A 26,677-nucleotide genomic window follows, 5' to 3' on the forward strand; every position below is an offset into this window, starting at 1 on the left:
CTACCTTGTGTAGACATGTTGCCGGCAGCTATCACCCTGTTAGGGATTCTGGAGCTACAGGAAGCTGTGGTCACATATGCTGCATCTTCTTCCACCCTGGGCCACCTCCTTCTGTGGCCTGGACTAAATCATTTGGGGAGGTAAGTTCATCTTATGGGTAGATACGTGTGGCCTCTCTGCAACTAACTGTAATCCACTTGACTGGTTGCAAGTATGCTGTATTATCCACTTCCACCGCCACGGAGATTGTTAAAAAAGAAAAAAAGTTATCTAGGGCATGCCAAATTAAACATAAAAGAATGGTCCAAACTGCAGTGGAAAGATAAGGTGAATATTCCGTGATATCTAGAGGGAGAAAACAACCAGTTGGAAATAAGTGTCTTTATTTCTGTTCTTGAAACACACACAAAAAAACTTACTTTGTAAGTTCTTTTTTTCTTTTCTAAATCGCTTCTGTTCTTATCACTCCCATCATAGCTGCGGTTCCCTTTACTTCTCACCTGGATTACTACTGTTGCTCTGTACTTTCTGTCTCTAGTGCCTGAACCACTCTGCTGAATTCTATCCATTTCACCTCCTTAGAGCACTGCTCTGATTGTGACTTTCCAGGACCTAGCTCAAATACAGTTTTTGTCAAGCCCTCCAAATATACCCCATCCATTCTCTGACTTTGTACCTCCTTTATATCATCTACCATAGATACCTTGTATTTTGGTGGTTTGCATACACGACTTAACTTCTTAGTTTGTCAGCTTTGTAAGGGTAGTGACTGGGTCTTACCCATCTTTGTCACTTTGCACATAGTTGATTCCCAGAATATAAATTTTAGATTAAATGAGCTGTATAACTCAACCGTTGCACACATTTTCTTCCTGAAAATAATCTTCCAGCGATGTTACCCTCTTTTGACATTTTTGTCTCTGTAAGTGCCTAATGCTGGACATTTCAGAAATTTCAACCTACTGCTATTGTGTCCCTCACATTTTTCCAGGCCAGGGTTGTGCATTTGTGCCCTGTCAGGTTGATGGCTATGACTGTGAATAATGAGTCAATTATCATTCAACTTCGGGGAAAGCACAATTATTCCTGACCAGTCAGGCTGAGGTAATCCTCTCCTCCCTGTGCCCTTTCAAATGAAGAACATAAAACAGTTGGAATTCAGAGCACTGCAAAGGGAATTTAGACAAAACATTCACCTGCTGAATTTAGCTTCTTTGGATTTATTCTGATTTATGATTGATTGGTTTTTAAATTGCTTATTTAGTCCTAATGACTATTGCTCCAGGGGAGTCCAAGATACCAAGGAGCATGTGACCAAGAAGCAGTGGAATGAAGTAGTTTGACTGGACAAATCAAGAGCAAATATTATTGTCCAGAGAAACATTGCTTTAGGCAAGAAGTATAATATGAAAATCACCCCCTGACTTTCAAAGTACCCAGCCTTGTTATAAGCATGATTGCTTATCCCCTATTCTCTTTGTAGAAGGCTTTTTTGCAATTGCCCAGTGTTGCACAGAATTCTCCCCTCGTGAAGTTTTCTTTCCTTCTAGCAATATATTCAATATCTCATCGTGACTGAGAACGTGCTCTTGATTTATATTGCTATTGACTATAGTGCAGAAGAACAGACTCTCCAAGGTTGCTGGCAGGATTTGGTCATGAATTATCATGTTGGTTGTGCTGATCTGTGAAACCTCTACCACGAATGTGATAATACTTCTTAGCACACAGACATAGTCTGTCTTTTGTTTGGATGAAACTGAATTTTTGAAAACGTTTCTTCCAAAAATTGAATTCTCCAAAAACAATCATTTTTATCTGGAAGATTTATGACCAATATGTAGTGAGTGTCTAATTGATCAAGGCATCAAAAGTTTTAACCTTTTCAAGGAGGGTAACCTTTTTCTCTGGTCTGAAATTAGACACGATAGGTGTAGTGGGGGCCTTGTAAGGGTGATCTGTTGGAAGCTTGACTAGTATAAAAATGAAATTGAAGTTCCATTGTGATGGAGTTTGGATGTGTTGTCCCCTCCAAAACTCGTGGAAATTTGATCTCTAATGTGGCAATGTTGGAAACTAATTGAGTCATGGGGGCAGATCCCTCATGAATGGATTAATGCTCTCCCTGGGGGAGGGGATTAATGAGTGAATTCTCACTCGATTAGTTCCCGCGAGAGCTCGTTGCTTAAAAAAGACCCTGGCACCTTCTCTGTCTCTCTTGCTTCCTCTTGCCATGTGATCTGCTTGTACCTGCCAGCTGCCTGCCACTTTCCCACCATGAGTAGAAGCAGCCTGAGGCCCATGCCAGATGCAGCTGTCCCAGAATCATAAGCCAAATACACCTCTTTCCTTTATAAATTACCCAGTCTCAGGTATTTCTGTTATAGCAACACAAAACGGACTAAAACATGTTGCTTCAGAATAATGAAACCTCTAAAAATCTGAAGAAAAAAACTTTTGTCTCATCTGTATTGAAGTTTTGACTCAGAAATGCCCAAGGAAACATTCTTTCAGGTCTCAATAACCTACTTGTTCTCTGAAATTTTGCTGTTTGATTTCTAAACTGTATTATGTCTGACACTTATTTCAAAGCAAGAAACTTTGGGGATGAGATGAAAAGGTGGTAAGGACTCTGATGAAAAACAGAAACAGAAGAAGAGACGAATGCTCGGGTGGCACGATTGGATCGCCACCAGGATAGCTCTGGGAAGTAGCTCTGGCTCTCTAACCAGGCTTTTGGCCACTTCGGGTCCTGGGCTGTGCCAACATCTGCCATTCTGACATTATTATACTGAAAAATAACCTTTTTCCTATCTCATTGTGCCAAAAGACTTATTATTTGCAGGTTTAAAAAAATTTAAAAGCCTTTATAAGAAGCACTTCTGGGTCTTTGGAGGGATATAGTATGTATGCTTGTGAAACTAATTTCGAAGTTTGGAAAGGAGCTTTAAACTGTGGGTTTAATCAGAGAGGGATCAAGTTCTTTTCTTCATCTTCTGGCATTTTAAAAAATGAAAACTTTATGTTTACAAAGGGAGGGCATTTTAAGAGTGGACAAGGATTTTTGTTAGATCTGAGACCCCGATAATTGTTCAACATCAGCGTCAGAAGCTGGGACTTCATTGTATTTTGCTTTTTATTTCGAAGGAGCTTTATCTGGTTACCTGTGAAGTAACCTGGGTGTTTTATTGAAAATGATAAAGTACATCGAGTGATATTAGAGCAAATAGAACTTGTTCTTGTAGAACATCTGATATCTTCAGACATCACTGTGCTTTTCAAGAACTTAAGTCAATAGACTATTACAATAATGCTGAGCTGGGTACATAGGATTTTCTTAGTCAGTACTAGATTCAGGTTGTGCTTGACTTAAAGGGTAAGGAGGGAGAACTGAAACATTCTGCCTCTTATTAGAACAATGCACTGAGGAATGGTGGTAGCTGCAGGAAGTCTTTTTCCCTTCTAACTTTGATAAAGTTTGAGAAACCCTTTCATTCTCACTTAACTCCTGTTTCCAAGCATCTCTCTGCCTATCTTGCTCTGTCTTGCTACCACTACTTATTGTTGCCCTGGGTCTGATGCAGGACATCTTTGTGGCTATAAAAGAGGAAGAAGTTGGGGAGAGTGAGTCCTAAGACCATTTCTTCCTCACTTATCTGATCCTTCATAGTGCTGGTTACCCCAGCAGTCTTCTTAGCAACCCTCGAAATACCTTACTCAGTAACCCCTCTCCCTAGTCCCTCCACTCCCAGCAGCCAAGACTGGTATTTCACACCAAAGGTTCTAAGGATTTGTTTAGGCAAAAGGCAGGGACCACTTCTCCCTGTAGTAGCTCTTTAGGAGTTATTAGCACTGGTGCAGTAGGCAGTAGTAGAGAGCTGGCCTGAGTTTGCGTTTTTTATGGATATGACCTTTTTGAAGAGAAAGTGATGCATTCAGTATTTGTGTTTTTCTTCCCTGACTTATTAATGATGTATTGTAGACTAGGTCACCTTATCTCTGTTCCCTGATGGTATTTCTGTGTTAATGTCCTGAAGATACCTCCACAAGTCTTAATTCTACCAATGACGGGGTATTTGTAAGCAAACAAGGGATTCCAACTGGACTTGCACCAGGCTGTGATCATTGCTACAACATGAATCTCACTGATTTTGATGTCGTGTAACTGACAGCTCAAGAGAAACAAACATGACCACTTTGATGGATTAGGCTATCTCATAACCTCTTCAGTTAAAAACCTGCCTAAAGAGCCCACAGATTAAACAGTCTGTGCCTCTGGAACATTTTTATGGTGGAGTTTACTAAGGAAATGGAACACGATTCCCCAACTCAACAACTTCTTTCACTTGACTTTTGAATTCCTTTATCACTCTTCTAGTGATCATTGACATAGATTCTTGTATTTGCCATTGTCATTTACAGCAAGCAATTTCCAGTTTTAGAATGTACTCTGCACTTTAAGTTCTTCTGTGACTATTGTAAGCTTTTCTTCTTTGTCTCCTTTCTTTTTTCTTCTTCTAGTTTCTTTATTTGCTATATTTTTTTCTAAGTAGCAAAGAACAGTGATTAGGAGGATAGGTTCTACAGTCAGAAGGCCTGGGTTCAGGTCTCCACTGTGCTATTTAACAGCTCTGTAACCTTGAACAGGTTACTTAATCTCACTGTCGGCCTTGGTTTTCTTATCTATAAAGTGGGGATAGTAACAGTATCTACCTCTAGGGGTGTTGTGAGGCTTAAATGAGATGATTCATGAGATGCTAATAAGGGTTTCTGATACTCAATGAATGTTAACTCTTAATAATTTTAATTGTTACTACTAATATTAAAAGTAATTTTATGGCTTAAACCATTACCTCACAATCAGATGTTAACTTAAGGTGTGATATATCTCTCCCACATTTTAGCCTACATTTGCAGCTGCCTTTGGGTCATTTCCACGATGATTTCCATTGGCACCTCAAATGCAACATGGCCAAAGCTAGATTCATTATCTCTTACCAAATTCATTTCATTTTATTTTTCCCCACAATTCTGTTAATGGCATCACGATATCATAATTTTAATTTAATCTTAATTTAGTCTTAATTTAGGATGAATCTTAGACTCTTTTGTTAGCCTAAGGAGATAATTAAGAATGTGCATGAAATTAGTAGAAAGGTATTTATTGTTTATAATTTTAAATAATTATAATAAGTCAAGAATTAGTTAAATAAACTATTTTAGATTTATATAATGGAGTTTTCTATAGTTATTAAAATTACATAGAGGAATACTCAGTACCATGAAAAGAAAATTTGCTGGCAAGCTGAGTTATAATACATTATGTACAGTATGATTCTATTTTGATATTTAGAAGCACGTGGATGCACAAAAAAGATTAAAAAGATAGCTACTATAAAAATTTTGTTGTGGGTTTTCTGGCAGGTAGGATTATGAGTGGTTGTCACATTTTTCTCTTACAAATTTTCTAAAATTTATACATTGTTTCCATATAAGGAAAAAAAATCCTCAAATTTAGAAAAGCATGGGATAGGTAATATCTGAGAGACTTGCAAATACTATATTAACCTTTTAACAATGGCTAAGAACATAGCAGGCACTCAAATATTTGTTGATTGTTGAATAAAATATTGTTATCTTTCTGTGCATTTTTAGAAATAACTTTTTGAAGAGTGGTTAATGCCTCAAGCATTCAGTTTGCAGAGTTCTTTGAAAAGTAGTCTTTTTTTTTTTTTTTTTTTTTTTTGTGAAAGTTTCTCAATAAACACAAACCAGAATGGTAGTATGGTGGATATTTTCTAATACTATATGACTTATCATTTCAGAGGATGATGTGACCAAAATGGGAGCATTTGGAACCAATTCTTCAGGAAACATATTAACTTCAGCAAAATTTACTCATAAAAATGAATCTAATGACCGTTGTCTTAGAAATAAAACCATCTTTCTTCATACTTCATCACAATGTTCGGAAAAAGAACAGGTAACACTGTGGCACATTTATAGAAATAGTCTGAGGGAAAAAAGCATTCTTCATGAATTAAAAACAGGACAGACTATAAGAAACATTGGACAGTTATTGGATTGGTAACTCCTTATTCTAGGAGGAGTGCCATTGGGGCACTTTGTTGAAAATCACCATTACATTTCGTGATTTCAGCAGCCATTGTTTATGATGGTAACTGGTTTATCTTCAATTTTTGTTAAAAGCCTCTTAAGGATCTGCCATCTATAAATTCTTTTTGAAATTATTTGTATCTTTTAACTTACCCTCTGTTTGGGACCAAAGAGTTTCTTTTTATAATTCTTTGTGTAAAATGGCACTTTTCTTTTACCTGTCCTAGATTTCTTTCAAAGTTGAAGTAGAATCTGTTATCTTGTTTTCTCTAAGGTTTGGTCAGTAAATGTTGGATACTTTCTTCCTAATCTTCAAGATCGTATAGACTCTATTCACATTCTCCTTAGCTATGGTTTTAAATTATCAAGGAATCAGAGTTGAAGCTATTCTACTTTTAAGTCATTTGAGTTAATTTCTGCCTCATCATGTCTTCCCTGCAATATTGTTAACAGAATTGTATAAGAGATTGGGGTTTTATAAAAGGGAACAAAAATCTATATGTTAGAAATGTATTTATAGTAGAGGTCTTTAACTCTTTATTTCCAGAACTTGCTTCCAGTGAACTTTATTCCTAAAGGATTCACTCTTGCTGGCAATTATTGGCCACTGAGACTAGAGGCAAAGAATTGTTGAATGAAGTTGCTTTTCAGTAACTTGAAAACGTTGTATTAACATTCTCTGATTTGTCCATCAGAGGTTCATTGGGATGGGATAGGGGGTTGGAAGTGTTCCTATTTTACATATGAGAACACTGAGGTTTAGTAATGTACTCCAGGTTATACTGTGGATGAGTCTAGGGCATAGAAGTAGAAGTCAGACCTTCTGAAACCGATTCCCTGAGCACTGCTATGGTTTAGTGAATCTGATCTATCATGCATAGCTAATTAAAAACTGGAAGGGGGGTTGTATCATCTGAAGTGCTACAAGATCAGATCCTATTTTTGGTTATTTCATTTTCTCATCAATATGTCCTCACTGTATTTTCAGATAGTGGTGAATGAAGGCCAAAAAGTGGGCAGTTCCTTTCAAGGTGATCTGAATCGGGCAGGAAAAGTGAAGGTAAAGCACAATTCAATTTTCCTTCCGTGGTGAAAAACACAAAAAGACAAAAAAAACCCACAGGACTTATTTGCTGTCCTTTATACAAAGTTGGAGAATTCAGCAGATTTTGTCCTTACAAATTTTTTTTTTTTTAAGTTGATGTTTGGATATCTTAAATTGTTCTTGCTTGGCTGAGTTCTGGATATTTTTCCCTTAAAGCTTAAGAAATGAAAGGGGTGCTTTGATAGAGAAACGTGACTCCAGTCCCCCTTTGCATAAGGCTTTAGGAAAAATAACAATATAACAGATTCTCAAATTTTAGTTCTGAAACAATCACATGGAAGATAAATTTTTGCTGTCACTTTGATGCTAAGTAATAACTGCAGTTATATTCTTATAAGCAATGGAAGCTACCATTTAAAATTCCTATGTAGTAGCCATGGTCTGGGAAGTAGAGTTGGGGCGGGAGGAAGACCCAGCCTGTCTTTTGAATTCCAGTTATGAAATATAAATTTGTAATTTTAAGGTATTTTATTATGCATATGTTTAGATCATGAGCATAAAAGGCATTGCAACCTTATGCCTTTACTCTACCAGGTCTCATTTGTGCTAGTGGTAAAAATATTTTCTTATTTACACTCTGTAATATTCACCTGAGATGAATTAGTTCATGTATGAAATGTTACCATTTTGTTCATCTAAAATGTCTCATTGTCAGCTTGCAGTGGAAAGCAATATTCCACGTGGAATAGTTTTTCATTGAAATGCTGCTATTGTGTCTGTAAAGGTTATTTGCTCTGCTTTTTACCTTTGAAGTAATTTTCAGTTTTATTTGCTTGAAGAGAGAACACTTAATTTTTAGCCCTGCTCACCTCTATTGTGATTTACCCGGGGCAGGATGATTTTGTTTGGAACGAACCTTTCTCTCCTGCTTTTAGTTTCTTCTCTCTGGCTCTTGAGAATGCTATAAAAAAGCAGGCTGTTATGATAATAGCCAGACTTATCACCACCATTTGCTTGAGAAGCCAAGGCAATAAAGCAAAAACACAAAAAAGAGAAATACTATTTTGGATTGTTATGGTGGTGGTATATATTCTGGGATAGGATCTAGAACAAAGTCTCTTTTTGAAAACTCCCAAACCATTTTTTCTCTTTCAGTATAGAGATCAGACTATGGTGCCTACAGAATCTAGACCAACTTCCAAATTTACAACTCATTTCCAATGTCTCTGAGAAAGCACAGTAAACACAAAGGCCTTTGGGACTCAAGAGTTAATGAGAAAAGTGGATTTAGCTGCTCAGTTGAGTGTTGTGGAAGTGGATTCATTGACTCTTCATTGCATTTTTACTTTGTTTAATATGCATAAAATGATGTTAATCCTCTTCTAGGTAAACAATTTCCTAGATTTAGAAGATTTGGACATGGATGAAGAGATTAAGCCCCAAATGAGCAAGGGTATGCTTTCTGTTTCTATACTGCTTGTCCTCTTTCTAGAACTACAAATAAGGCTTTAGACAGCCTATCTTTTTTTTGGCAATCCTTACCTCTACCTCCCCTAAGATAGAAAAAACTAAAGTTGGGAAATTTCTTTTTCAGTAACAAAGATTTCAGCTGAAAGGTCAAAGCCTCTTGAAGATTGTAAAACCTTTGGCCTTAAATGAAATAGAGATGGCTCCTCCCGCCTTACAATTTACCACATGATTGATTCTTGGATAATTGTCTCAAGTAGAACTCTTGTAAACTTGACCCCTTATTTCCTAGAAGCACAATCTTGTAAATTAAGATTATTTTTGAGGGATTCATAAAATATCAATTGATTGTAAAAATTATAAAAATATCGGAATTGATTGCAAAAATAGAAAGAAAAGAAAATCCAAATGTTTACTTTTAAAAATATTTATTACATATGTAAATCAAACACTTAATATATATTGTAAATGTTTCTCCTGGGGCATTTTTTTCATGTGGTCTGGACTGAAAAAGGCTTAATGCTAGTCCATTGATGTTTACGTAGATGATGACTTTTACCTTTCTTGGTTAACATTTCTGTGTAAGCCTAGGTATCCTTTGTTGTTCAAAGGACTTTTGAAATACGTTCAAAAGTAGGGTTATTTATTTTGAGAACACTCATTCCTGATTTAATATTCAAGAATATCTCAAAGTCATTGTTAAATTTTAGGGAACGGAGGGCTGGCCCTGTGGCTCACTCGGGAGAGTGCAGCGCTGGTAGCGCTGAGGCCGCAGGTTGGGATCCTATATAGGGATGGCCGGTGCGCTCACTGGCTGAGTGTGGTGCAGACCACACCGTGCCGAGGGTTGCGATCCCCTTACCAGTCAAATAAAAAAGAAAAAACCAGTTTGTGATATTGTGTGGGTTGATTATAGGTTTGTGAGGATGAATTTGGAAAAAAAAAAAATTTAGGGAACGGACAGTTTCCCTGGAGGTTTCATTGTTGATATTTAGCAGTTGTTTACAGTCTTTTGGTAGTCATAAACATGAATTATGGTCGTTATTGTTGGGGGAGGATGGCTTATTTATAATCAGGCAGGAGTTAAAGTGACTGGGTGTAGTTGGTTAGGGGATGGTGACGATCTGTAAATTTGGTTGTGTAATCCTCTGCTCTAGCTTTTTTGACTGCTCGAATTTGAGAGGCTTTGGTAATAGGAAGCGATTAACCTTTTTATTCTGCTTTCAAACATCACACTACTCCATTAGAGAGATTGTTTCTCAAGCACTCTATCAACCAGTAGACTTTGTAGATTTTTTAGTTACTTGTTTGGTTTAATTGAGATTAGAGAGCTAAAGGAATCACATCCAGGGAGAGGTTCTCTAACTTTCATACCCTGGGTGGCTCTGAATATAATAAGAGCAGCTTTGGGTTCCAGTTGGATTCAAAAGAAGAGCTGAGGACTTGTCAGGAAGCTGTGTTTGTAGAGCAAGCACACAGTTTTGGGTTTTGGGTGATTTAGGGAAGGAAACTTGTTAAAATGCAGATTCCTGGGTCCTGTTCCCAAGAGAGAGTCTAATTTAGAATGTTTTTGGTGTCTAGTGATCTGCATTTTTAACCAATACCTCAGGTAATTCTGATATAGTTAGTGTGAGGATGACACAGGAGACATGGTTCTAGTCTGCAGGTAATATAAAATCAATTTTATAGGAGGGCACAGAAGTGTGTGTATTGAACATTTTTGTGATGGTTTAAATTTCTCACTTCCTGTCAGTAATGAGAAGGTCTGTACTAACATAAACCAACATAGCTAACAAATTTGATTTTTGTTATGTCATTTAAATTAGCGTTTTAATCTTTTGCATCATTTTGTTTTCTTTAAACATTTTTTCAAGTTATGTTTTTTAATTACCAGATTTATTTCTTTATTTTAAAAAACTGGATAAAAATATCTCACTGGTATGATTTTTCTGGAAATCAGATAACAGGCAGTCTTGCATTTGTGTATAAAAGGTTACTGAGGCTGAACCAAGTCTCAGTGGACTTGAATGAAGTAGTCAAGACCTTTCCACATGTAAAATAATGTGCAAAGCCTAGGCTGAAAATCGACCCAGGCTACAGCGATCTGTTCTAATTACTGAGAAGACCACCAGGGCTTCACAATTTTCATAATGCACAATCTGGGTCACTTGAAAGGAGAAAAGAAGTTAAATAGTTTGTGCCAAGGTGAATTTAAGTTTGGGCCTAATTTGTATTACACTTCAGGAATGTGAGCAGAAGGCAAATATTTATATCAGATGGGAAATGTGACAATTTAAATAGTCAAGTTGCTTGTATGATTTTGGCAGCTGGGAGGTTTAGTGATTAGATTCTGTTGCTATTGTTTAAGCAACAGATTTGCCTGGGGGCGATGCTGAAGTGGGTTGCATAGCATATTGTTTTTCTACCACTGACTTTATTTGTCCACCTTATTCACTCTCATAAATATTCTCCAAGATTCAGGAGCATGATTCTTCTCCAGTGTTTGGTTTATCATTTGGGCAGCCCAGGTAGAGAGAGAGTGGAGAGGTTTTTTTTCAGTGGAGCAAACTGTGCAGTGGTATCAAGAAAGTTATCTAAGGGTAACGTTTGCCACAAAATTTGGTGCCCTGTGTTTATTTGACATCAAGTTAGCTACTTTCTTTTCCTTTGAATTTGAGATAAGGTAGTTAACCTGGTGACTCATGCCTCAGACCAGCTGGCTCAAACTGTCATCCAGCAACATTATTATTTGGAGTAGCTATTACTTAATATGTGGAAGCCATCAGAGTAGGAAGGATCTTCTGTTCATCTTTATATTTTTGTCTCCTCAGTTAGCCCAACCTCTTCTCTGGCTGAGTGCAGTAGGCTGAAGAGACATTTTTTAAGGCCCAGTTCCCAGAATTATACTGTCTTACATAAGTCGCTTGGCCAATAGGTGTACTTATGCTGTGGTTGGTTGTCTTGAATGAGAATGGGCACGGATTCCTTCTCAAAAATTGGCAACCTTGTTTGGTTTTTATTTTCAAGTTCTCCAGTACTTCTAGTCATTTTTAGTCAATTAATTGGTGAGTGCATACAAATAAGGGCATCAATCACCTTTTTTGTTTTTAATACTTTCCTTATCTGCAACTTTGAAGCAGTGTTAGGCAGTCTATGAATGACCAAGGACACTTATTCAACAAATATTTAACCACTATGGATGGTGCCTGGAATATAATAAAGAACAAAGCAGACCGGGTTCCTGCCTTCATACAATTCATAATTTATCAGAAGAATCAGACACTAACCACATAAATATATCATTATAAGTTGTTTTAGATCTCATGAGAGCATATGGCAGGGGAACTTAAATTTTGTCTGTGGGATCACAGAAAGCTCTCTGAGAACACGAGATCCAAAGGATGAGTAATTATTAACTAGATGAAACGGTGGGCTGAGGGTCAGGGGCAGATAGAAGAGTATAGAGACAGCATATGTAAAGGTCCAGAATGGCATATGTAAAGGTCCAGAGCTAGGAGAAAATAGCACATTTGTAGGGAAAATATAAGAAAATGGTCAGGAGTCCCTCAGATGTTTAGATTCTTGTTGAGCATTTGATGTAAATATGCACGTGCACCCAGGTTTTCCTTGGCTATTGTCTGATGTACATGCGCATGGGCACCAACGTGTTCCTGGGTTGTCTGACTTGCACCCAGGTGTCCTGGGTTGTCAGACTTAAGTATAAGTGCTCTGATGCATGGGGGCCCCTGGCCCCTGGGATGCCCCAGGCAGGGGACCATGGGGAGGCCACTTCTGCTGCTGGAGGCTGTTGCTGCCGCTGCCAAAGCCCCTGGGATGTTCTGGGAGGCTGTCGCTGCCACCGCCGCTGCCGACTATTGCTGTATGCTGCTGCTGCTGTTGCTGTTGCTGAGGAAACTGAGGACTGAGCTTGTATCATCTGCCAACAGCTCCCAGAATCATTCCCAATTACCTAGTGTGGACTTGCGTGTGAAGAGTCTGGTGACCCAGCCAGGCGTGTGAGGGGTCTGTGACCCAGTCTGTACAATGGGTTTGAAGGGTCTTTGAGCCCAAGCCCTAGCAAGACAGTTGGCTACGTCAGCAGGATTCCGACAATTGCCTTTAGTTGCCTAATCAGGCAATTAGCATAACCATACAACATTTCAGCCAACTTACAGTTTAGATGTTTTGTTTGTTTTATACTTTGGACTGTTACAAATCATTCTTTCATTGCTTCAATGATCACTAAAAACACTGAGAGGGGAAAAAAAAAATCCTTGCTTCAAAATGTTCCTCTATTCCCACTCTTCCAATTTCTATATATGCTAATTTACCCATTTACTAATGTTCAACTGGAAAGCCATGTTAACTAGAGAGGCAAAGCTACTATCCCATGCTCATGTCCTCATGATTGCAGGAGGAGATTTCTATTCCATTCTTTTTTTTTTTAAGGGCACAATCAATAATTATAATTTATTTTAAATCAAGCACTCAGAGATTAAACACACATTTTCATGATATATTTTAGCCACAAGAATTAATCTCTTTCTCTCTTTATCCCTCTCCCTTCCTTTCTCTCTCTCCTCATTTCATTTTTTTAATTGGTTATGAATATTCATGGAGTACAAAGCTGACTGTCACCACTCGAGCCCAAGATCCATTCCATTCTTGAGAAGAGAACAGAATTGGGAAGATAATTCTGCCCTTTCACAATTTACACCTATTTCTCCCCAAGGGTAAGGACAGGTTTTGTCTAATTGGGGAGACTGGGAAAAGAAACTGTGTATATATGGGTCAGTCCCTTTGTTTTTGCTTTTAGGTTCATGCCATTTGCAAGTTGTGTGTCTTCTCTTCTGGGCCTGCACTTCCTTTCTCAGAGTACACACACTTTAGATAGGGCCCAGCCCTGCCTTAATAGAGTGGTTTTCAACCTTAGGGACACATTTTAATCACCTGAGGGGCTTTAAAAGTGTACTAATGTCTGGTCCTCTTTGGTGATTCTGTTTTAGTGGTCTGATGTGTGTCCTGGGCATTGGTGATTTTGAAAGCTCCCCAAGGGATTCTAATGTTCATTTGCGGCTGAGAACCATCTCCAGAGGGAAGACTGGAGGTACTGTTCTCTGAGCCCCTACTCTAAGGGCTCTAGGGGTGCAAAGCAGTTCTCATTACACCTGCTGGATAAATGGCAGCTGTGCAGACTTTCCCTCAGCTAGGATGGTCCAACAACTAGACTTGGAAGGAAGGCTACTAAATAGGAAGCCCAGTTGTGACTGTGGGGCAAGCCCTATTTTCATATTCACCTTTACCAGTGAGATGCTCATATTTTGATTCCCATCTTTCTGACTCCTGTATACATTTCTCTTTTATTTTATTTTTTACTTGGAGAGTGATATGATTTATTGTTGCTGCCAAATGCCTCATCCATGAAGCAAGTCTTCCCTGATCTTCCTCACCTTCTCCTTGGATGAGCAGTAACCTTTCTCCTTTTGCATTTCCACTTTCATTTATTCTGCATTTTTCCTCAAAGTGCTTTTTAGTTAATGTGTCTCTTGTAAGCAGCATGTAATTTATACATATGCATTTATACAAACATACACACACCTATATACATAACATATATATGAGAGTACTTCAAAGCGGTCACGGAAAATAGAATTAAAAGATAATACAAATATTTCCATGAACTTTTTGAAGACCCTTTGTGCATATATTCTAAAACCTTTGTCTTTAATTGAAGTGTGTTAGTCTATTTATATTTAATGTGGTTGCTGATACATTTGGCTTTAAATATCTTACTATTTTGTTTTCTACTTGTTCTTATGTTATTTCTGTTCTTTTCTGGTGTTTATTGTTGAAAGCTGTTGAAAATCATATATCTATCTGGTTGTTTTTCATTTGAAGATTACATATTTTCTTCCTTATTTGGCTGCTTTTAATGTTTTCTCATTGCTTTTCAGTAATTTCTTTCTTTTTTTTTTTTTTTCTGTCTTTTTCGTGACCTGGGTACTCAGCCAGTGAGCACACCGGCCATTCCTATATAGGATCCGAACCTGCAGCGGGAGTGTCGCTGCACTCCCAGCGCCGCACTCTCCCGAGTGCGCCACGGGATTGGCCCTTCAGTAATTTCATTATGATGTGCCTTGGTGGTTTTTGTTTGCAGTTCTGTTGCTCAGGGTTTGAAAAGATTCCTGTAAGTGTTAGGGAATTCTCAGCTAATTCAACATTACCTGTGCACGGATCTTTTCACAATGCCCTATACTTGTATATTTATCTCTCTTGCTCTTTTCTGTATTTTCCATAATTTTTTATTTCCTTTCTTGCTTTAGTCTAAATATTTTCCACTGTCTATATTCTAGCCCATTGATCCTTTGACTTATATCTAATTTGCTGTTAAAGTCATCAATATTTTAGTTGTAGTTTTAAAAAGAGAGCTGGAATATCTATTTTTATAGATGTCAATTCTCTGCTGAAAATCTCCATTTTTGTAATGTATTTTAAATATATTAATCAGTTATTTTAAAGTTCATGTGTCATAACTCAAATACCTGAGATCTCCTGTGGGTCATTTCTATTTTTAGTTTTCCCTTTTAATCTGATGTCTTTGTATACCTGGTAATTTTTGTTTGAACATTGTGTGTGACATATTGTTTATGCTCCAGATGATGTGATCTTCTAACACTTTCAGTATGCTTTCTTTGTCTTTGGTTTTTGATAATTAGATTATGATGTGCCTTGGAGTGCTCTTCTTTGGATTGAATTTGACTGGCAACCAGTGATCTTCCTGTACCTGGATGCTGTCATCTTTCTCCATATTGGGACATTTTCAGCCATAATTTCCTTGCATATGCTTGCTACATCTCTTCCTTTTTTTTCTCCTTTGGGTATGCCAAACCTGTGGAGGTTATTTCACTTGAAGGAGTCCCATGTTTGCTGTATTTCTGTTTTATTTTTTCTTATTCTTTTTGCCCCTCTGATTTGATTTTACATGTTTTATCTTCAAGCCCACTAATTCTTTCCTCAGTTTGATTAAGTCTCATGTTAGAGCTTTCTATCAAGTTTCTCAATTCAGAGAATGTATTCTTGGTTTCTAGACTTTTTTTTTTCTTTCTTTTTTAGTGGCTGGCTGCTATGGGGACCTGAACCCTTGACCTCGGTGTTATAACACCATGCTCTAATCAGCTGAGAAGTAGCATTTTTTTTTTCTTTTGCTGGCTAGACAGTATGGGTGAGTTTTTTTTTTTTTTAATTGATTAGAGTTTTTTTTGTCAAGTTTCTCATTCTGTTCCTCGCTGTTTTCCAAATATCATTTAGTTTTTTATCTGTATTTTCTTATGACACTCTTTGAACATCCTTAAGAAGGTTATTTTGAATTCTCTGTCAGACATTTCGTAAATCTGTTCCTTTGGATCCATTGCTGGGTTTGTTTCCTTTAATGGTGACATATTTCTCTGTTCTTACTCAATCTTTATTCTTTACATTGATGCCTGGGCATTGGAGGAGACTGTTATGCTTCTAGGTTACATAGGTGTTCTTTAGTGATGTTAGACCTTTACGGTTAATATCAGAGCTTTGTCTCTGATCTGTGTTGTTGTTGTTTTTTTTTTTTCCCCCCAGTTCTGTGTTCAATTGTTAGTTACCACCACCACTTAAACTCTGCAGTGGAACTAATATGTTATCCTTCAGTTAATTCCAAAATTGGGGGAAGCTTCCTATGGGGACCTGTAGTTGAGCTAAATTGCTGCTTTGCTGCTAATTCTCTGAGGAAGGCTTTTTGTGCGGCTCAGATTTAATTATTGGCCTTTTAATCACTTCTGGGTCTTGTGAAGTCAGATACACCTGGGCTGTGTAGGAATTCTGGCCTGGGACTGAGTCTTTACAGCGAACTGTACCTCCTGCAGTTCTTTCTCCCTGATCAGTCTCCACTGGGTGGGCCTGTGTCAGTTGGAAGGCAGATCAGCTACCCACACTATGCCCCAATGTTCCCCCAGTGGGCCAGCCTCCCACTGCACTCCAGGCACTTCAGATGCTTCCTGTGGAGTGGGCTGTGTGCCAGCCCCTTGTGATGACTTACTGGCCTCCGAGTGGCTCCTTTCTTCAGTCGGCTGCAGCCCTCACTATATGGGTTCACAGGAACCCTGTCAGTGGTCTCACTGGCATGGGGGCTGGTATGGTGTGCTCCAAGGTGCTTTTCTCCCCTGTGGACTCCAAACAACTTTACACAAAGGGCACAGCTGTGGCTCCTCTAGTCTCCTGCTCTGTGTGTGCTGCAGCTTCTTCCTGCCCCTTGCTGGGGCTGGTCCCTCTTTCTCTTGCTGTGGCTTTTCCTGCCTTCACAAACTCAGGGGGTCTCTCTTCCTCTTTGCCCAAGCTCCAGTGGTCCAAGGTTGGCAGTCTTTGCTTTTTAATAATTGTAGATTGATCAATTGTGGGAGAGACTGATGCTGGGTACTCTCTATTCTGCCATCTTGAGGATGTTCCCTAAGTAGTTGATTTTGTAATTTATCCAGCTTTTCTAGTTGTTCTTGGTTGGAGGGTTAGACTGTAATTAGCTAGACCAGCAGACTCCTGAGGATGCAGTCTGGAAACCCCTGGGAAGCCCTGAGGTCTGCAGGTCAAGTGTGTTGATGTGTGCACCGATGTTGCAAAGGCAGTGAGGGGTGAGGATGCTGGCACCTTAGTGTGAACCAAGGTAGTGGTACCAAACTATGCTAGTAGTTGCGATCTTCACTGTCATGAATTTATAGTCAAAACAATTGCCAGTTTTCATTAAAAATGTCCTTGAGGAAGTAGTTAAAATTATTAATTTTATTAAACCTGATCCTTGAATATACCTCTTTTTAATAATTTGCGCGCTGAAATAGTAAGTATTGATAAAGCGCTTCAGTTGCATGCTGAAATACAATGGCTGTCTTGTGGAAAAACACTTGGGCAATTGTTTGAGTATATGCTGAAGTAGTTTATTTTTCTTTCATGGATACCATTTTTACTTGAAATAATGACAGACAAACTGTAGTTCTCAAATGACAGACAAACTGTAGTTCTCAAAAATGAATGAAGTGACTGTGTCTCCTCGAGGCAGAAAACTGATAATATTCATTGCCAGTGATAAAGTTGGAAATGGATCAAGTGAAAATTAGATTTTTAGAAAACTTGTATCCAGTACTATGAGCTTGACAGCTTCTGAAAATTTAAAGGCTTTTCTGGTAAAATTGGTGATATTAACTAATGTGATTTATATACTGTATAATTAAATATGTCAGTGTTTGGAAGATCTGCATAACAAAGTGAACCAGTATTTTCCAAATGACACCAATTCATGGTGTTACAAAATTATGCATAGGAGAAAGATCCATTGAATGTGCAAGACAGACCAATGGATTTTAAATAACAGTATGAGAAATTCACTGATATGGTTTCAGATTGCTCATCGAAACTAACCTTTAAAAAACTTTATTATTTGTCAGGTTCTGGTGTAGTATCAAAGAAGGATATCCAGAATGAAATAAAAAGACTATTAAAATATTCCTCCCTTTTCCCACTACATATCTGTGTGAGACTAGATCTTCTTTATTCAATTGAAACAGCATATTTGAAAAATTGAATGCAGAAGAAAATATAGAATCCAGCTTTCTTCTATTAAGTCAGGCATTAAAACAGATTCAAAAAAATGTAAAACAATGGTTCTCACTATTTTCTTTGTTTTTAGAAAATAGACTTTTTATAAAAATATTTTAATAAGTAATGAGATTATTTTTAATGATTCAATAAATAAATATTGGAGTATTTGTCAGTTTTAATTTCTAACATGGTGAGTGTTGACAGCTATAGCCTTTATAAACAAAAGCTCTTTGGGGTATTGAATAATTTTTTTTTTTTTTAAGATGACCGGTAAGGGGATCTTAACCCTTGACTTGGTGTTGTCAGCACCACGCTCTCCCAAGTGAACCAACTGGCCATCCCTATATAGAGATCCGAACCCGTGGCCTTGGTGTTATCAGCACCACACTCTCCCAAGTGAGCCACGGGTCGGCCCGGTATTCAATAACTTTTAAAAACAAGAACCACTGACCTATACTATCATAGGTGGAAACTATGTATAGAAGAGGCCTGGATGGCTAAAGCATTTATCTATATCCTTTTTGGATGTAGATGCCCAAACTTTCAGAGAATTTTGGCCATTTTACATGGCAACATACGTTAATTTTATCAATATGCCAGGCAGATTAAATATTATTGTAGTCTGAATTACCAGATGTCAGGTAGAGTGTGTTCACTTTTTGATGTTGTATTAAATTGTATGGTTATAGCCTTTGACTTGCTGATCATTGACTAAATACAGAAAGACAAATGGCATGAGCTGATAGTTTATAAATATCAGAAATTCTTAACATGTAGTTGAGAAAGAGGAGATTAGAATGTTTCAACCAGTCTTGTCATACAGCCTCAAGATTCAGTTGCCCTAACTCTACAATCCACACCAGCCAGGATGGTGGCACTTAGTTACAATAAAAACAAGGCCTTTGGTTGTTTTAGAAACAATGGTTAATCAGATCAGATTAAGTCTCTTAAAACATTTCTGTTTTAGAAAGTTTTACAAAGAACTTCAGAAATTTCATTCCTCACCATCAGTGTGAATCCATTTCTCCCCCAAGAGAATATGAGTATATAAACAACCCACCCATGGTTGTAAATGGCTGAAAGATAGCAAGAGTCTTCTTCATACCATGTGCCTTACGAGGCTCTTCCCATCCATATTGGTTTCACTCTTTTATAAATCTGTTATCTTCAGAGTTAGAGCCATATAATTTTATTGTTCATTTTTCTCTGATTGATTTTATATGCGAAAGTCTTATCCCTGTAACTACATTTAATTTCTGAGGGTAAGGACTATACTTATTTTACATCACCACAATGTCCTATTGAGAGGTAGACTCTTGATACTTGCTGTTCATTTTAAAAGCTGAGGTGCAGGAAATTCATTTTCTAGCTCCATGTACTTGTTGAGAATTCGTTATATATAAGATACTGTGTTAGGCATCAGTAGATATTCATTGGTGCATTTTGCATTTACACTGAGGTAACAAAGGACAAGAAATTACGGTGTGGAGGATACTGAGTCTTGCTTTGAAAGAATTTTTTCCCTTAGCAGGAGAACGGTTATGAAAGAAACCACTTTTGTTGAAAATCTTATTCTCTTTGCCAACAGATTAGGGAATTGAAGAATTTCAGTAAAGTAATGGCAGAATTGTCCTTCTCGCTGCACAGTACTGTCAGTTAGAACTGACGTAGTCCTGAAAATTAGTCCTGAAAGCAGAACTGATTTTGATTTCACATTTGAACTGATATTTGCACTGGCAGCCAATGGGTCTGGTAGATGCTGGTTTTCACATTGAGAAGCCTAAAACTTTTCTCTTCTTGTTGCTGGCAGGTTCCTAACCCAGCTTGTACTAGTCCTAGGCTGTTATACTAGGGAGCTCAGTGAGGGATTTGGCTTTGAACTCTTAAATAGGTACATTAGAAAGCCAGTCTTTCCACCAACTGTACTGAGTTTAGAAATACTACTACTCTGGCTATAAAATGTTTGGGAAGTACATGCAATGCTGCCTAACCATACTAATGTGCTATAGTAGTAATGTTTCTTGGCCTTGAGTTTGTATGTATAATCTGATCAAGTTAATAAAATATGTAATGAAAATGCTTATTTAAGAGAAGGTCATAATGTGACATTGTGAGCTAAGAGCAGGGCCTTTAGACAGACTAACTGGCTCTGCCATTTCTAACTGTGGGATCTTGAAGGAGGTTGTTGTCAGTGTTTAGAACTCATGGCCTGTGAAATGGGAAATAATACAGCTCTTGGAAGAATTAACTGAGTTAATGCATATAAAATGCCGGGCACGTTAAATGTTGGCTGTTATTGCTTTTATATCTGTTAATTAATGAGATCGCATTCTAAGATTTTAATAATTATTCATAGGAGAACTACCTTCTTAATCATCTCCCTGCTTCAGTTCTCAGTTTTCAGGCTATGTTCTGTGTTGCTGGAGTCTTAAGATTTTCGTAGTTATATCCTTTGTGAAGGTGATAACTACAGTGGTGAGAGATGCATTTCAAATATGTTTCAGTCTTTGAATATCAATACTTGCTCAATTATCTCCCTATATATGCTGCCATTGGCAATAGCCAAGGCATGCCTGTTGTTAATTAATCACTTCCACTGGGAACTTAATTAGTGGCTTAATTAGGATCATCCTTGAGTAGCAGGCAGTCACCCTGAGCCAGCTCCAAGTTATTGGCTAGCTCTAGCAAGCCCTTCTGGTCATACGAAGACTTAGACAGAGGAGGAAACCTGCTGTGCTTCCATTTCATTTTTTTCCTCCTTAAAGAAGCCTGTGTAAGATCATCAGTTGTCTATGATGCATCCATGTACTATAATACATGCGAAAACAAGGGAACATATCCCTTATTTACTTATAATGGGTCGATCAGAAAACCAAAATTGGTTATTAAATTCTTATGGTTGTGCTAAACAAGCAGAAAACATGTTATTGTTGAAAATTAGAGCATGCATTCTGAATTTGACAGAGTATTTCATTTTTCTGCTGAAAGTTACTTTCCTTCTGGCATCATTGTTTTTTAATATGTTTTTTTTTGAAATATTGCCATATTGTTGTAGGACAAAATCATCACTCCATTTTCTTCCTCTTTACCCCCTCAGGAAAATATGGGAAAGTGAAGCAAAAGTAGCATCTTCTTGCCTTACTTTCGTATAAAAGTAGAAACGCTGGGGGTGAGAGGCCCAATCAAGTTACTGCAAAAACAGTATTTCCCCCAGACTTTTTGGATGGACTGTAACTTTGCAACAATAAGATAAAAATAAATGCACCGATAGCTTCTGTTTTATAGAAAGGGGAATCCGTTGAGTCAAATCCCCGAATGAGGACAGACATCTTGAAATGGACCTACTTTACCTGAGCATATTTGCTTAATTCTTTTGATTATTATAGGCTTTTAGAGGATTTAGGTTAATTGTGAACTTGGGGAAAGGGTCAGTTAAAATATTTTGTCTGCAACAGATTTGCTGCTGCTTCCAGGAGAAGTGGAACAGGACGTAAGCACCAGTGTTCCTTCTTATTTTCCTTCCATGGGCCAGCCTCTCGCCCCTGAAATGAAGCCAAAGCCCGCTGTAAAAGGAATGAACAAACCAATGGAAGAGGTCCTGCACTGGGAATTCAATCAGTCTCGACACTGCCTGGATTTGGTAATTTGTTCATTCAGAGAAATGCTACTATACCCGTGTGCTTTTGTATTTTTCTCAGATTTGGGAAAATTTAGAATTCAGGTTGATTAACTGGTCCCACTCACTGCCATCTATCTCTAATGTGTCTATTTCTTTTTAAACACATAGAGCAATTATGTTTTTATGGGGAAATTTTTTTGTTCTATAATGTATGAGTGCTATAGGACAATGCTACCTAGGGACTGTGGACAGTTTTCTTATCTCTTTTAATCTGGCCATTCTTCTTTTTATTATTGTTTGTAAGGTCCTATAAACCTTTTGTATTAGTTCAGGTAAAGCCACACTACTAAAACAGAGAATCCCAATAATAGTTCAGTGACGGAAAGGACATAGAAGTTTCTCTTTTTTAACAGTCTGTAGAAAGCCCTTAAAGTGAGCAGGAGGCTGTTCCCTGGGGTCATCAGGGATCCAGGTTCCTCCTCTCTGGATGTCTATTATCCTTAAGGGCATTGTCCTCATTTGCATGTTCCAAGTGAGATCACCATCATACCTGGAGGGGCAGGGGAGAGAGCTTGGGGGCAGCATGTTTCTCCAAGGCTTAGGACTCAGGGCCCTTCATTTCTGATCACATTCTATTGACAATCATTTAGTCACATGTTCATATCTAGCCATAAGGGAGGCTGGAAAATGTCACCTAGTCATGTACTTCAAAAGCAGGGCAAAGTGAAATCTCTGCCACACCTTTACTCTCCCAGACATATAACTTGAACGTCACCTTTTGCTATCACTTTGCAACTCTTCTACGTATACTTAACAAATGTTTACAATAGAGGCTGTTGGTAGTGTTGGGTAGTGACCTTTCTCAGATCAGGCACAAGAAGTTGTTAAGGGCTCTTTATTATTGCTTCCTAATAAAATCCCCAGGGTCCTTCTTGATCAATTGTTCAGGTCTTGTCATTTAATTGTTTAGGACTTGTCATTGGAAAAAAATTCTGTTATGGAATCAGTCTTTCAATCACAAATAATCCACACATCTTAATTCTAAATTGCCCTTTTCTCATGGTACTTTTATTTACTGACATGACAAAAGTATATCCAGGATGCTTGCAGGCTTATATTTAACCCCTAAATTGGTTATCAAATGAACTAGAAGGAACGGCTACTTTTCAATATGATTTTTAGTTATAGATTGCTTTCTCTGAGTTGTAAGAAGCTAAAATTGCAAGGTTATTTCTAACAGAAATCTGTTCCTTTTTAAGATTTGTTGATGTTCTGGACTTCAGTTGTGATCATACAAATTATTGAACCAGTCAGTGGGCACAGTGCCTAGTACCTTTATAGAAATAAAATTATGTTTCAATACAATTATAGAATATATATATTCTAATACAATTATAGGAATTGTTATGAAGTGGTTTTAGTTAATGGGTTTAAAAAAAGCTGGTATCTATCAAACAGCCAGTAAAATGCAAGTTAAAACTTCATATATGATTATACCTTTAAAAATAATATAAATTTCATACCAGAAAATATGAACATCTTTTAATGTAGCAATCAAAATGATTTAAACAGTTTTTGTGTTGGCAAATGCATGAGCCATGGATGAATAACTTTTGCTATTTTTTGAATATCCAGAGTAATATCTTGGTTGGGATTTTTATTTCTAACCACTCTTTGTTAGAGAAGCTTTTCAGGATTGTCTAGAATCACAATATTGCACCAACTCTGCCTCAGTTTCATAGTGTTAATCTTATTTTAAAGCATCCAATGCCAGTAAAAGAAAATAATCATCAATTTCTAGCAAATATGTCCTGTAAGCACATACCAAGAGGCAATTTTGGGGCTAGAGATGGTGGTTTCTTTCTGTGACTTAAATCTGAAAAGATGAAAATATATTCTGTATGTCCTGACTTCCACTTAATTGCCTATTAAGAATCCACCAACTTTCTGAATATGGAATGGACCAATTTAATTTTTTTCGCTAATTTTATCACTGATTTTATACATGTGCATTTTTCCCTTAGAATCAAACGGTTTCCAAGAACCTTCCACATTCTGTTTGTGAATAACTTCTTGCCTTGGTTATTCTATTTTTATGAATTTTGGAAGTTTTGAACAGCTTTGTAGAGCAAAAAGCGTTCACATTAGGAAGATGAAAAATTGTGGTTCCTCTGCCTCCTCCCTCCCCCCGACCCTAGAAGAAGTCATAAAAGAAACTTCTGTGGTATTTTAATAGGAGATACCCTGTTTTTCCTATTCATAATAGGACTCTAAAAATTTTCACCTATAAAGACAGTTTATTTACTGAATTACTTTGTATGATAGCCTATAGCTAAATGCTGCCATTATGGATTTGAGCAATAGTTTTGTTTTCCTAGGGCCGGCCCGTGGCTCACTTGGGAGAGTGTGGTGCTGATAACACCAAGGCCACGGGTTCGGATCCCTATATAGTAATGGCTGGTTAGCTCACTGGGTGAGCGTGGTGCTGACAACACCAAGTCAAGGGTTAAGATTCCCTTACCAGTCATCTTTTAAAAAAATAACAAAAAACGAAAAAAATGACTGAGCTACTGCTGGAAGCCCCCTTGTCTCCCCTTCAGGAATGAGGGGGGTGTCATGGGTCTAACCCTGCCCTCTCTCCCTCCTTCTCCCACCATATTTTCTTCCCCCTTTTTCTTTCCCCCTCCCCGCCAACTGCTCCGCAACATCTTAGAATGTAAAAAAAATACTATTATTAATAAATAAATAAAACTTAAAAAAAAAAGGTTAACCTATGAGCTAAGTTTTGAATCATGATGGGAAGGAGTCTTCTATGTATGAATGAGAGAATATTCCATGCAGTAAAAAGCAACAGCTTATATATAAGGGCAGAGACTAATGAAAAAAACACGACATAGCTTTATTTGGCTGGAACAGGGGTCCACAAATTATAGTTTGCCAAATCTGGCCTAGCCTATTTTTGTATGGCCCACAGCAAAGAATGTTCTTTTCATTTTTAAAGGGCTGGCCTGTGGCTCACTTGGGAGAGTGTGGTGCTGATAACACCAAGGCCATGGGTTCGGATCCCTATATAGGGATGGCCGGTTGGCTCACTTGGGAGAGCGTGGTGCTGACAACACTGAGTCAAGGGTTAAAATCCCCTTATTTAAAAAAAAAAAAATTATTTTCTTTATTTTTCCTATATGGTACTGTGAATGAAAATTATTCCTCCTTTAACAGTGTCTCTGTTAGAATAAGTCACATGAGCAATTTAAAGGAAACTAGAAGGGCCGACCCCGTGGCTCACTCAGGAGAGTGTGGCACTGGGAGCACAGCGGCGCTCCCGCCGCAGGTTCGGATCCTATATAGGGATGGCTGGTGTGCTCACTGGCTGAGCGCAGTGCGGACGACACCAAGCCAAGGGTTGCGATCCCCTTACCGGTCACCAAAAAAAAAAAAAAAAAGGAAACTAGAAGTTTTCTAATAGTGTACAAATTTTATTCTCTGAGAGGCTACAAAAAGATTTCAATTAGATTTGAAATTAGACACCTGAAATCCACATATTTCTCTCAGCTTCTTAGGCAAAAATAACAAGTTAATAACTTAATTCACAGTTGTTTTTTGTTTAACAGCAGGGGATTTGAAGTTCCCTTGCACAGATTCTTTTCTGGAATAAATCAGAATTTCAGTTTGCATTCTTAAAACCTTGGAGTCTTATAGCTTAGAACCCTAAAATGAACCTAACTTGAAAGAAGAAAATTCCCAAAGTGTGCCACAATAGCCAATAGCTTAAATACATACATAGAAATGCAGCCTTACTATTATATTTTAAAAGCTGTCATTTGGAAGATCACAGTGATGTCTTCTGAATTGCAGTGTACACCTAGCTTCACTTTGAATTTCTTATGTGTGCCTTGTCTTAGAAGACTCTAAATTCCCTCATGCATATCTTCATAAGCTTACTTAATTAAAATGCAGAAAGTCAGAACTAGTGCCAAGCTCAGTGCCATGCATATAGTAGATATACAATAAATACTATTGAATGAACAAATAAATAAAGACTTTACCACTTATTGGGAGTGATTTTTCTAATACAGTAACATGGTTGGGGTCCTCTTCTTCTCTCTTTTTTTAAAAAAATGTTTTGTTTTTATTGGTTATGAATATTCATGGATGCAAAGCAAATTGTCACTACTCATGCCTAAGATGTGATTGCCAGATCCATACTGGCAGCATGTCCATTACCACAAATTGTGATTGTACCCTGTGTCCCCCACCCAATTATCCTCTTCATTATCCCTGACCTTCCTCCCTATCTCCCTTTCCCCACTCCACTTTGTATCCCTAGGTATGTTCTCCCTCTGCAAGTCCAATGCACTACTGTGGTCTTTCTTTCCTTTCTTCTTTCTCTCTTAGCTCCCACATATGAGTGAGCACATACGGTATTTATCCCTCTGTGCTTTGCTTATTTCACTCAACATAAGTTTCTACAAGTTCATCCATGTTGTTGCAAGTAGGAGAATTTCATTCTTTTTTTATGGCAGAGTAGTATTCCATGGTGTATGTATACCACAGTTTCCTTATCCAGCCATCCATTGATGGACATTTAGGTTAGTTCCATATCTTGGCTATTGTAAACAGAGCTGTGATGAACATCAGAGTGCAGGTATCCCTTCGACATGATGTTTTCCATTCCTTTGGGTATATACCCAGAAGTGTAATCACTGGATCATATAGAAGATCTATCTGTATTTGTTTGAGAAACCTCCATACTGTTTTCCATAATGGTTGTACTAATTTACAGTCCCACCAACAGTGTAGGAGCATTCCCTTCT

At 37.8% G+C, this 26,677-nt stretch overlaps 1 protein-coding gene across 9 annotated transcripts in view; it reads left to right on the forward strand.

The window, feature by feature from the left end:
* Positions 1-26,677, forward strand: part of IFTAP (intraflagellar transport associated protein) — a 62,339-nt gene that overhangs the window by 29,870 nt on the left and 5,792 nt on the right. For all 9 annotated transcript variants that reach the window (XM_063095424.1, XM_063095425.1, XM_063095418.1 and 6 more), the window contains 4 exons: positions 5,826-5,983; positions 7,106-7,177; positions 8,549-8,615; positions 21,700-21,884. In XM_063095424.1, the coding sequence (XP_062951494.1) occupies positions 5,826-5,983; positions 7,106-7,177; positions 8,549-8,615; positions 21,700-21,884 (482 nt within the window). The remainder of the gene's footprint in view (positions 1-5,825; positions 5,984-7,105; positions 7,178-8,548; positions 8,616-21,699; positions 21,885-26,677) is intronic.

This window comes from Cynocephalus volans, chromosome 4 (assembly GCF_027409185.1).
Source record: "Cynocephalus volans isolate mCynVol1 chromosome 4, mCynVol1.pri, whole genome shotgun sequence".
Taxonomy (NCBI): Eukaryota; Metazoa; Chordata; class Mammalia; order Dermoptera; family Cynocephalidae; genus Cynocephalus; species Cynocephalus volans.